The 12,149-nt window shown below is 36.8% G+C and overlaps 1 protein-coding gene across 6 annotated transcripts in view; it reads right to left on the reverse strand.

Annotated features, from left to right (window-relative positions):
• The window catches only part of C1H19orf44 (chromosome 1 C19orf44 homolog), a 34,858-nt gene that overhangs the window by 10,585 nt on the left and 12,124 nt on the right, over nucleotides 1-12,149 (reverse strand). For 2 of the 6 annotated variants that reach the window (XM_074305925.1, XM_074305916.1), the window contains exons 7-8: nucleotides 8,380-8,546; nucleotides 1,041-1,149 (exon numbers count right to left, since the gene is read on the reverse strand). In XM_074305925.1, the coding sequence (XP_074162026.1) occupies nucleotides 1,069-1,149; nucleotides 8,380-8,546 (248 nt within the window). In that variant the 3' untranslated portion in view covers nucleotides 1,041-1,068. Of the gene's footprint in view, nucleotides 1-1,040; nucleotides 1,150-3,764; nucleotides 3,936-6,094; nucleotides 6,266-8,379; nucleotides 8,547-12,149 lie in introns of those variants that run through there. The other 4 variants (XR_012488562.1, XM_074305955.1, XM_074305931.1 and 1 more) reach the window with 4 other exon arrangements.

Consider the following 12,149-nt stretch of genomic DNA (forward strand, 5'->3'; position numbering starts at 1 on the left):
ACAGTTATTTGGAGTGGTTTTTGAAGATGTGGGGATGGATGGAATAGATAAGAAGAGTGAGAAGAACCTTGAGATTACAACTACACTTAAGCAGAGTAAAGGGATGAAGAGGAACTGAGGGCATGAGAGGAGAAGCCTATCAGTGCTGTGTATGAAGCTCAGGGAGGAAGGGAAAGATAGGGGCTTAACGCACACTAGAGAAGGGACTGTACTTAGTTATATTACCTATATGACCTGGGATGGGGGATAAATAAGATCACCACCTTCTCTCACTTGCCATGCCCTGGATAATGTCCCAAGTGCCTAGAATCCTCTCCCTCTTCACCTCCACCTCTTGGAATTTCCTTGTTTATGCCAATATTCACCTCAAGCCTACTTTCCTGATGCCTTCTGCTATCAAGACCCAAACACTATGCACAATTATAATGATTTTTGGATTTGTTTGTTTTTTTTTCAATCTATGTACATTTTAATTTTCCCTCAGAAGAGTGTAAATTCCTCTTAGGCAAAACTGAACTTTTTGGCTTTTGTATCCTGAAGCCTGGTACATATTAGGTGCTTAATAAATGCTTGTTAAATAATCATCTACAAGGTCTCTTTTGGCTCTAAAGCTTATGAAAAGGCTGACCAGAGAGTCAGGGAAAACCCTTTTAAGAGAAGCTAGAACAGAAGTAACTGAGAAACTTTTAAATGGGCCAAATGAGGGGTTTTCTCACAGGACTAGACTTGGATCTGTGATGATTCAGGCAAGCACATGGGAGAGATTATATAAAATGTAATTATGTTTATAGATTTAAGGTAGAAAATGAAACAACAACAATGCAGTGGAAGGAACACTGGATTTGGGATGAAAGGACCTGAGTTTGAATTGTGTCTGGTACCCATGTGACCTTGAAGAAGTCACTTAACCTTTTTGTTAGTGCTTAGAGCTTTAGGAACTCTGACAGCTTCTAATTCTTAAGATGCTCTGGGATGTGATCACAACAATATGGCAGACTAGATGAGTTTAGTAACTTAAGTCTTTGATATTCAAACCTTACCTATATTGGAAGCAAATCTCTATTTCATTTAATGATCCGACATTTCCTTCAGAACTTCATCCAAAGCTTTCTCAATTGTCAGAGGTGGTGACTTGTGCTTCCTAATATACTGCAAGATAACCAGAAATCTGTTAGCTTTCTCACCTAGACATCTATACTAAGAGTCAATTTGAAATGACAGATGTTTAACCTTAAATTGTTTATATGGTAAACAGTAAAAAGTTTTTTCTGCATCAACATTGGAAACCCCAGCTTTCTAGATCAAAAGTGATAGAAAAACGTTGGGAAAATAATAGCAACTGATAGCTCTTCAGGGACTGGCTCATCATTATCACCAAACAATTAATTTATAGCACTTTATTTAAGGTTTGTAAACTGCTTTACTATTTATCTCACTGATTCTCATTGATCAACCCTGGGAGGCAGTTCTTATTCCCATTTTACAAATAAAATTAAGAATGATTAAGTGACTTGACCAGGGTCACATAGCTAATAAAAATCTGAGGCAGGATTTGAACTCAAGTCTTGCTGACTCCAAATCCATGCTTTTATTCATTATGCCTAGATGACTACTGGAGTTATTTCCAACTCTCAAATTTTGTGATTTTGAGAAACAACACTTGGGGTTATGGTGATAAGTATTTATTTAATGCCTATTATGTGCTAGACATTGTGCCAAGTTCTTCAAAGATATTATCATCATCTTTTTTTTTTTTTTTTTTTTTTTTTTTTTTTTGCTGAGGCAATTGGGGTTAAGTGATTTACCCAAGCCATATAGCTAGGAAGTGTTAGGTGTCTAAGATCAGATTTGAACTCAGGACCTCCTGACTTCAGGCCTGGTGCTCTATCCACTTGCCATCTAGCTGCCCCTAAAATATTATCTCATTTAACCCATGAGGCATGTTTTATAGTAGTGATACTAGTAATAGGGAACAGAAGAGTATGCAAAATGATCAGTTATTTACATATGAATCTTTTTGTCAAAAACAGTATAATAACTTGGCTTGTTTTATATAAGTAAATCCTTCAAAATGTGGAAGAACCAACAAGGAAAAAATTATATTCTGGATTCTATTCCCACTAAAAGAGAGGAACTGGTAATAAGAGTAGAAATGGTGCGAATCTTGGTAGGAAATAACCATTCCTCATTTGTGATAAAGGAGAAGAGGAAATCTAGGTATGGTCTATCAAATAGCCTAGACTTGGGCAAAACAGATTTAAAAGGTTTCAGAAGAATAATAGAGAAGATCCCATTGACTAAGGGAAAGTCAGCCCAGAAAGGATGGGAGAAGCTCAAAAATCAATCACAAAAGGAAACTATCCATGAAGAAGAAAAATATGATTTTTCAGAAGAGGATGATATGGATGCACAGGGAACTCTTCAACCAGCTTAGAGTTTTAAAAGAAATATACAAAAAGCCAGGTAACAATAAATAGAAGAGCATACCACCAAATTGTAAAGATAGCATCAGGAATGCTAATGCTGACAAAGGAAGACAAGGACTACAAAATGAAGTTTTAGCTATATTGGGGAGAAAGGCTCAGAGAACACCCAAAATCTTTACTCAGGATGGATGGAATGATGATGACTGCCAACAGCAGCTCCATTCTTTCTTCTATTTTCTCAACCAAGAATAATGACATTTTGTGATTGGAAACAACTGAACAAAAATGACTAAAGAGGGTGTTGATACTCAAGATAAGTCAGAAGTCATCAAGAGCATTTGATTAACCTTGGTGAGATTCATATCAGCTGGCAAGAAAAACTAAAATCCTGATGAATAAACTGGCAGCTGTGACGGCTGAGGGACTGATAATAATACCTGAAAGATCATGTAAAATGAGAGATGTCACATAATACTGGAAGACAGTTATGGTCCTGATTTTCAAGAGAAGAAAATCAGAATCTGCAAGTAGTCTGACTAATTCTTTTTTTTTTTTTTTAATTCATTTTTCTAAATTATCCACTCCCTCCCCCCATGACAGGTAATCCCATATATTTTACATGTGTTACAGTATAACCTAGATACAATATATGTGTATAAATACCGTTTTCTTGTTGCACATTAAGTATTAGCTTCCGAAGGTATAAGTAACCTGGGTAGATAGACAGTAGTGCTAACAATTTACATTCACTTCCCAGTGTTCCTTCTCTGGGTGTAGTTATTTCTGTCCATCATTGATCAACTGGAAGTGAGTTGGATCTTCTTTATGTTGAAGATTTCCACTTCCATCAGAATATATCCTCATACAGTATTGTTGTTGAAGTGTATAGTGATCTTCTGGTTCTGCTCATTTCACTCAGCATCAGTTGATTTAAGTCTCTCCAAGCCTCTCTGTATTCCTCCTGCTGGTCATTTCTTACAGAGCAATAATATTCCATAACCTTCATATACCATAATTTACCCAACCATTCTCCAATTGATGGACATCCGTTCATCTTCCAGTTTCTAGCTACAACAAAAAGAGCTGCCACAAACATTTTGGCACACACAGGTCCCTTTCCGCTCTTTAGTATTTCTTTGGGATATAAGCCCAATAGCAGCATTGCTGGATCAAGAATATGCACAGTTTGATAACTTTTTGGGCATAGTTCCAGATTGCTCTCCAGAATGGCTGGATTCTTTCACAACTCCACCAACAATGTATCAGTGTCCCAGTTTTCCCACATCCCCTCCAACATTCATCATGATTTGTTCCCGTCATCTTAGCCAATCTGACAGGTGTGTAGTGGTATCTCAAAGTTGTCTTAATTTGCATTTCTCTGATCAGTAGTGATTTGGAACACTCTTTCATATGAGTGGAAATAGTTTCAATTTCATCATCTGAGAATTGAAGTATGACTAATTCTTGGGAAAATTCTCGAATGGATCATTAAAAAGAGGTGGGTAAAATCTAGAAAGGGAAGCAGTGATTACAAAGAATCAGCATGTATTTAAGAACAAGTCGTGTAAAACTCAACCTTTTTTTTGTTTTTTGAATTACTAAATGAGTAGATGAAGAATATTATAGGTTAGTGATTCTCAGACTTTTTTACTTTTAAAAATTATTGAGGCCCCCGAAGAACTTTTGTTTATGTGGATTATATCTATTAACATATGCTGTATTAGAAATTTAAATATCCTAGTATTATTAAAAAAAAAAAACAGTTCTGATTCAAAGACATCTAAAAGCGTCTTGGGGAAATTCCTAGGGGGTCCCTGGATCACACTTTGAGAACCATCATTCTAGGTTTTAGCAAAGTTTATTATCCTAAGGTATTCTTTTGACCAAAATAGGAGAAAAATAGATTTGTGCAATAATATAATTGGAGGGATTCAGAATTGGTTGGGTATCTGGAATCAAAGAGTAGAGCTATTAATGGTTCCATGTCAGCAGGGTAAGAGTCCTCCAGAAGAATACCCCAAGGATCCATGCTTGAATTAAGGCTGAGATAGCGTGCACAACATATTGCAGATGACACAAAGCCAGAAGAAACTGTTAATACACTGAATGAAAAAGATTTGTACTGTGCAAAGAACTGTACTAAGTAAACCCTGGGAATACAAATATAGTCTCTGCTAAAAAGATAAAGATAAAAGATAGTCTCTGCTTTCAAGGGGAGGAAGGAGCAACAAATACTGGTTTTAGCTGCAAATCAAATGGAAAGATATTTCTACTGACAATAAAAGCATATTCATTTCTGATCTTGAACCATTTGCCACTGCCAAGGACTTTGGTGTTGAGAAATTTCTTTTCCAGGTCTTCAGGAGCTATGATTGTTGAGGAGGCAAGGGCTGCAACACCTGTGGAAACAGCTGCCAGTCACATCTCCACAAAGCTTGGCTCCCTGGATTATGGCTACCAGCAAGGGCCAGTGGTATGGAAGATATTATTAGCACTTTGTGGCTTACCTATTGAGTGATGACAATTTGTCAGGTGATGGTCAAGGATGATAAGATTATTTTCTGCTGGAATTGTTCTCCCCACAGTGATGGCTATAGGGCCCAGGATGGTAGAGGGCATTATTATTCTCAGGACTTAGGAATTAGGATCTGAAGAATTATCTCTAAGGATTAAGGGGAAATGATGACAGTAATTTGATTCACATAATCTATACTGCCTCCTGTGGATGATGGGTCAGGATCTAAAAGGATCTTAGTATTTGGTTAAATCTAAAAAGAGAAAATTCAGAAGATGTGAAGTGTAAAATCTCATAGTTGGATAGAAATAATTAATAATTCACAATATAAATTGGGGAAACATGGTTTCACAATAATTGCTCTGAGAAAGATCTGATGGTTTCAGTGGACTACAAGTTTAATATGAGGCAGTAGCATGATGTCACAGCCACAAAAGATAATATTGTCTTGGATTGCATTTCCAGGAATAAGGAAAGGGTAGTCCCATTGTACTCTTCCCTCATTAGACTTCATGTGGATTACTTTGTTCAGTTTTGGGGGGTACATAGTTTAAAAAAGACATTGATAAGAGGGAAAAGTATCCAGAGGAGGGTAATCAAGATAATGAAGGGTTCTGAATCTGTCATATTAAGTGAGAAAGGATTTATTAAATACTTATGTGTCAAGATCTGGGGAATCAATACAAAAGCTAAGATAGTCTTGGTCTCAAGAAGGTCTCTAATGGAGGAAGTATATCCATATATAGGAATGGTAGCCAAAAGGGATACTTTGCATTGCAAAGTTATTGGACCAGACCCATATTGCAATAAACTGACATCTCCAGATGTCAAGGACTTGATTATGCCTCCAGAACTGAAAGAAAAGGAGGTGGAGAGGCAAAGTAAGTCCTGCTAGAGAAGAAATGGCTAGAAAGTGAAATGAAATATGGCTGGAGCTCTTGAATTCAGGAGGACCAATGACTTCAAATCTGGTCTCAGATACTTAACACTTCCTAGCTGCGTGACCCTGGGCAAGTCACTTAACCCCAGCCTAAAGAAAAGAAAAAGAAATATGGCTGGAGCTCAAGGACTAGATAGAGTGGCTAAAGTAGACCCTCATCATTAGTCAGGATAGCGGGACATCAGGGCAGCAGTTCTAGGTATGAAAGGTTAAGTCTCCAGGATTTGGATTCTAATCTAAATCAACCATGGTGGCTGGTGAAGAAATGATCAAGGAGTAGATGACATTTGATTGGAGGAGCTGGAAGAAAAACTACTTGGTATGTGACTGTCATCTTATGATTTCTGGTCTTTGAAGAAAGGTGTAGACTTGTTCTGTTTGGCTCTGGAGAACAGACAAAAAGCAATGGATAGAAGTTGTAAAGAGGCAAACTTAATGCCTTACAATAATAGCTAACATTTATGCCTAGTGCTTTTAAAGAAGGCAAAGTGTTACCTTAAGTTTGATAAATAGGTTCAAAAGTTGAATCAATCAAGAGGATGTGAATTCCTCTTCAAAAGTCTTCAAGCAGAGGCCAGATGACCATTCATTAGGTACGTTTTGTTATAGTTTCTTTTTGCATGTGATTTGACTTAAATTGCCACTGAAGTTTCTACCAACTTTCAAATTCTGTGACTGTCACAAAATGATTAAGCATTGGTCAGTCTGTGCTCTAGGGCCAGTGAGCCAGAGAGGAGAGCCATGAAATTCACTGACTAAATACCACAAAAACTCTCCAAGGTGTAGAACAGATTCTACTTTTATCCAGTTGATATATCTCTCATATGATTAGTTGGTGGAAATGAGGAACTTCTCTGCCCCCATCACTTCCTTTTCTTTCATCTCCTCCTTTCTGTCCCTTCTGCTCATGGCTAGAGGTTCCCTAGAGGCTGTAATAATAGTAAGCCCCTTTATTACCAATCACCTGGCATAGTAGAAATATTTTATTCTGTCTCCTCCAGCCCTGTGCATCTGAGTTTGAATCCAGGCTTCACCATTTCTTTATGTGACTATAGCCAAGTCATCTAACTGAATTTTTGTTGCCTCAATCTCAAACTGGAAATATTAATATTTACCTGTACCAATTATCACATAAAGTATTGTGATGAAAGCCCTTTAAGTTATACGAGATATTATTTAAATAGGAGCTGTTGGTCATTACAGATCATAATTTGGTCGTGTCATTCGAATACTTCAGTGGCTTCCTACTTCCAACTCAAGTTCAAATTTTTTTTTAAGCACAGAGATATTTTTTAAAAGTTTAATCTGTATTTTAAACATTTTCTCTATCAGTTTCTTAAGTGCAGCAAAACAATCATATCCTGACCTGTAATATATTCTGATTTCCAACTAAATGTTAACACTGTACATTTAACAATGGGCTTTCAAAAGCTAGTTTGAGCTGGCTCAAAAAACCTCTGGATTCTTTTAGCCTAACAGTAGTTTATACTGTATGATGCCATTTAACTAGTGACCTAGATCTATAAACTCTCTCAAATTTGCTAAATGCTCATTTATATAATGTGAGGAATTTGTTGGAAAATTCCTCAGTATCCAAATGAAATGTGATTATATTTTTGAGCCTATTAATTAATACTCTGGATTTCTCATTTGAGGTATCTGATACTTTACATCATATCACATTGCATTAAGCAATGTTGATTAATAATTTAATAATAATAACAATCTAGATTACATTAATTAACAGGAATTAACTTATTCCCCCTATCGTCTCATAAAATAATTTCTAGAGGAAAATTATTAGCAGCTAGGAGGATTATGATAGATATCCCTTAGGATGAATCAGATTCAAATTCTTTTGCGGCATTCAACTGTGCATAATTTAGTGCCATCTAATTCCTTGCCAGTATTTTATATCATAAGCGCTTTGGTGAATTTCTAACATATTTAAATACCTAATGAATATTACATACATTAGTATGTCAACAGACCATAAGTCTCATGAAGAAAAGGCCATTTTACCTAGATTCAGATATTCCTCCAGGCCCTCGCCTCTATACTAAGCTGGGACAGAAAATGCTTAATGTTTGATGAATGCAATTGGTTCTTTTCCCACTTAAAATTCTTTCAGTTTGCAAGGATAACATGTGGGTGATGAATGATGGCAGTCTTCAACCACACTTCCTTAATTCATGCCTCATTGTTTGAAATACTGACAGGCTTGGTTGGTTGCTCCTTTCCCTGTGATCCAGAGAAATTTCAAATGCCCCAAGTCCTCAAGATGTGTGCTCATTTACTGATCCTAACTAATAGTTTCTACAAAGTAGGAATACAAGACTGTCAAGGCAAAAGCCTTCCCCACAACTCACCAGCACTTCAAAGGGGTCTCAAACCCCAGGGCCAAAGTGACCAAAACAGTGACTTAAAGTTGCAATCACACTAGAATAGAACTTCTTTGCCACTCCCATCCCCAAATAGTAGGTTTGTGCTACACTTACCTCTTTAACTTCTTCCAGTGTATGATAATGGAATGTGTCATCTTCCAGGGACTTCAGGAGAGAATAATGCAGATACCGACTGGTTTCCATAAACTGCTTTGTCAGTGTTAGCTGCTGTTTTAACATGTCATTCAGAGCAAAGGCTGCAGGACTATAGGCTGTCAGAGCTGTAAAAAAAATTTTAAAAGAAAGATTTTATGCTGATATGAAGTTAAAAATAGCACTGCTGTCATCTTTCCATTATTCAGAGGTAAGTCACCTTGTTAGTGTATTAGAAAGGTAATTCCTTGGCTTGCTTTTTAGACATGACATTCAAAGGCATTTCCAACCATGAAACAGGAAAGAAAGGAAAAGAAACATCAGATGTCAAATCCTGAGTCTTACAGTCCCCCAGCAGCTATCTCCCCCATTTTGGGAGTGTCCAGTGTCTAAAGAACCAGTTCCTTTTAACAGCTCAATAGCAACTGGTTTTTCAAAGTGATATCCTCTTGTATCAAGAACAAATATAAAAGCATCTCCCCCCAGGAGCAGGGGAGAAGGAAGATTAGGTTAAAAACCTAGCCCAATTTCTACAGAGACCTAGCCCCATCACGTTCACATACAGGTATGGTATGAGCCTGTATCTTAGCCACCACTGGCAGGCACTCTTTGGAGCCATTCTTCATCTCTCAGTATATCCACATTTATAATGGCAGAATGCCAAGGGAGATTCTACTCTTTCATACCATAGGACACTGATGCTGCTCTAGCCATAAAACCTGAACTCTGCAATGTCAATATGAGTCAGCAGTGTGTGCTATGATGACCAAATAAATTAACATAGTTTTAGGCTAACTCTTAAAGAGAGGCATAAATACCAAGACAAATAGGGATGTGATCATCCCCATTTTCAGACCACATCTGGGATATTATGTTGAGTTCTGGGTGGCTCATTTTAGGAAAGACTTTGAAAAGTTGGAAAATTTCAAAGAAAGTCATTTGGAATTGTGAAAGACCTTGGCTTTGTGCCCAGTGAGATTCAAAAGAAGGAATTTAGGGATACCAGGAAAAGAGATATCTTAGGGGACATATGATAGCTGTCTTCAAGTATCTGAAAAGTTGTCATATGGAAGAGGGATGAAACATATTCTGACAGACAATAAGAGATTCAACCTTTTCCTAGTATGTTAGACATATAAATTATTTTCAGTATTATTAAGATAAATCCTTCTTCCTCCCATATCTCATTCCTTTCTTTAAAAGGTCACACAGTGTCTGAGGCTGAATTTGAACTGAGGCCATCCTAACTCCAGAACTGTTGTTCTTTATCCACTATGTCATCTAGATGTCCCCCCCCCCTTTTAATGATATCTTTAGTGAAATTGGCATTATAGAATCAAAGGGGTAAAAGAATTGAGTGATTTTTATTGTATGTTGCCAGACCCCTGTCTAAAAAGTTTGTACCAGTTCATGGTTCCATGCCTGTTTCTGTGAAACCCCCTCTTTCCATCCCAACTTACATTTTGCCACTAGTGAGATATTTATAAACTTTACTGATGTTCTGTTCTGCCTCACAAAGGCATAGAAGAGGCCTTGGATTCTTAACTATTAGGCCAAAGAAGTGCACAATCTGGCTGGCCCTCTAGAAGTGAAAGGCTTTGAGTGTTGGCCCAGCATAGTGGACCTGCCTTTTATTCTAAGAGCCACCACAGTTTATAGAGAAGCTCATCCCCTGAAGATTGGCCATTAGGTGATAAATTTATAAATTTATGGCCACAACCACTCATAAACCTTTAAAAGCACAAAAGGTTTGGGATCTGCATTTGTAAAATTCCCATAAAATGGTGACATCAGTATTATGAAGAGTTGAAGTATGACCAGTTCATAAAAAGTAGCGTTGACTTTTGGCTGTTCAACCTAGGTTGTTTAAAAGAATTTTTACCCATGGTTTTCCCAACAGTTTGGTGATTGCAAGAAAATGCTAAATAAATACTAAGTTAGTTGTTATGAAAACTTCAATTTAAAATTCACAAAATCTGAGTTAAAAGGGACCTTATAGCTGTCTAGTCAGACCTCTCCCTGAAAAAGAATTACATCTGCAAAATAGCCCACAAGAAGTTTTTTTTTTTCCTTTGTTTAAAAGATCGATTTAGGGGAAACCCATTGTTTCTTGAAATCAGCCATGGCTGTTCTACTAGGCGTTTTCATTATTAGGAAATTTGTCCAACTTTTTGCCATGCTTCCAAGTTCTCAGATAACAATTCTTTTTCAGAGAGAGGTCTGACTAGACAGCCATAAGGTCCCTTTTAACTCAGATTTTGTGAATTTTAAATTGAAGTTTTCATAACAACTAACTTAGTATTTATTTAGCATTTTCTTGCAATCACCAAACTGTTGGGAAAACCATGGGTAAAAGTTCTTTTAAACAACCTAGGTTGAACAGCCAAGAGTCAATGCTACTTTTTATGAACTGGTCATACTTCAACTCTTCATAATACTGATGTCACCTTTATGGGAATTTTACAAATGCAGATCCCAAACCTTTTGTGCTTTTAAAGGTTTATGAGTGGTTGTGGCCATAAATTTATCACCTAAGGCCAATCTTCAGGGGATGAGCTTCTCTATAAACTGTGGTGGCTCTTAGAATAAAAGGCAGGTCCACTATGCTGGGCCAACACTCAAAGCCTTTCACTTCTAGAGGGCCAGCCAGATTGTGCACTTCTTTGGCCTAATAGTTAAGAATCCAAGGCCTCTTCTATGCCTTTGTGAGGCAGAACAGAACATCAGTAAAGTTTATAAATATATCACTAGTGGCAAAATGTAAGTTGGGATGGAAAGAGGGGGTTTCACAGAAATAGGCATGGAACCATGAACTGGTACAAACTTTTTAGACAGGGGTCTGGCAACATACAATAAAAATCACTCAATTCTTTTACCCCTTTGATCTATAATGCCAATTTCACTAAAGATATCATTAAAAGGGGGGGGGAAACATCTAGATGACATAGTGGATAAAGAACAACAGTTCTGGAGTTAGGACGGCCTCAGTTCAAATTCAGCCTCAGACACTATGTGACCTTTTAAAGAAAGGAATGAGATATGGGAGGAAGAAGGATTTATCTTAATAATACTGAAAATAATTTATATGTCTAACATACTAGGAAAAGGTTGAATCTCTTATTGTCTATAATACAAAATAACAAAAAATGTTATTTTGTATTACAATATGCTAGTATGGCACTAGCAAGTTATAAATATAAATATACTATTTCTTTTTGTGTGTGTGTGTGTGTATATATACATATATATATAAATATATATATATGTAATTATACTTTAAAGAAAATATAACAAGACACACAAAGTGATCCAATAAAAGTCATTCTCCAGTTGATAAATGGTCAAAGGATGTGAACAATTTTCAGATGAAGAAATTAAAGCTATTTTTAGTCATATGAAAAAATGCTTCACATCACTATTGATTAGAGAAATACAAATTAAGACAATTCTGAAGTACTATTTCATACTCAGATTGGCTAAGATGACAGGAAAAGATAATGATAAATGTTGGAGGGTGAGTGGAAAAATTGGGACACCAATGCATTGTTGGTGGAGTTGTGAACTGATCCAACCATTCTGAAGAGCAATTTGGAACTATGGCCAAAGGGCTATCAAACTGTGCATCCCCTTTGTTCCAGCAGTGTCTCTACTAAGCTTATGTCCCAAAGAGATCATAAAAGATGGGAAAGGATACACATGTGCAAAAATGTACTAGACCTTTTTGTAGTGGC

The sequence above is a fragment of the Sminthopsis crassicaudata genome, chromosome 1, assembly GCF_048593235.1.
Source record: "Sminthopsis crassicaudata isolate SCR6 chromosome 1, ASM4859323v1, whole genome shotgun sequence".
NCBI classification, from domain to species: Eukaryota; Metazoa; Chordata; class Mammalia; order Dasyuromorphia; family Dasyuridae; genus Sminthopsis; species Sminthopsis crassicaudata.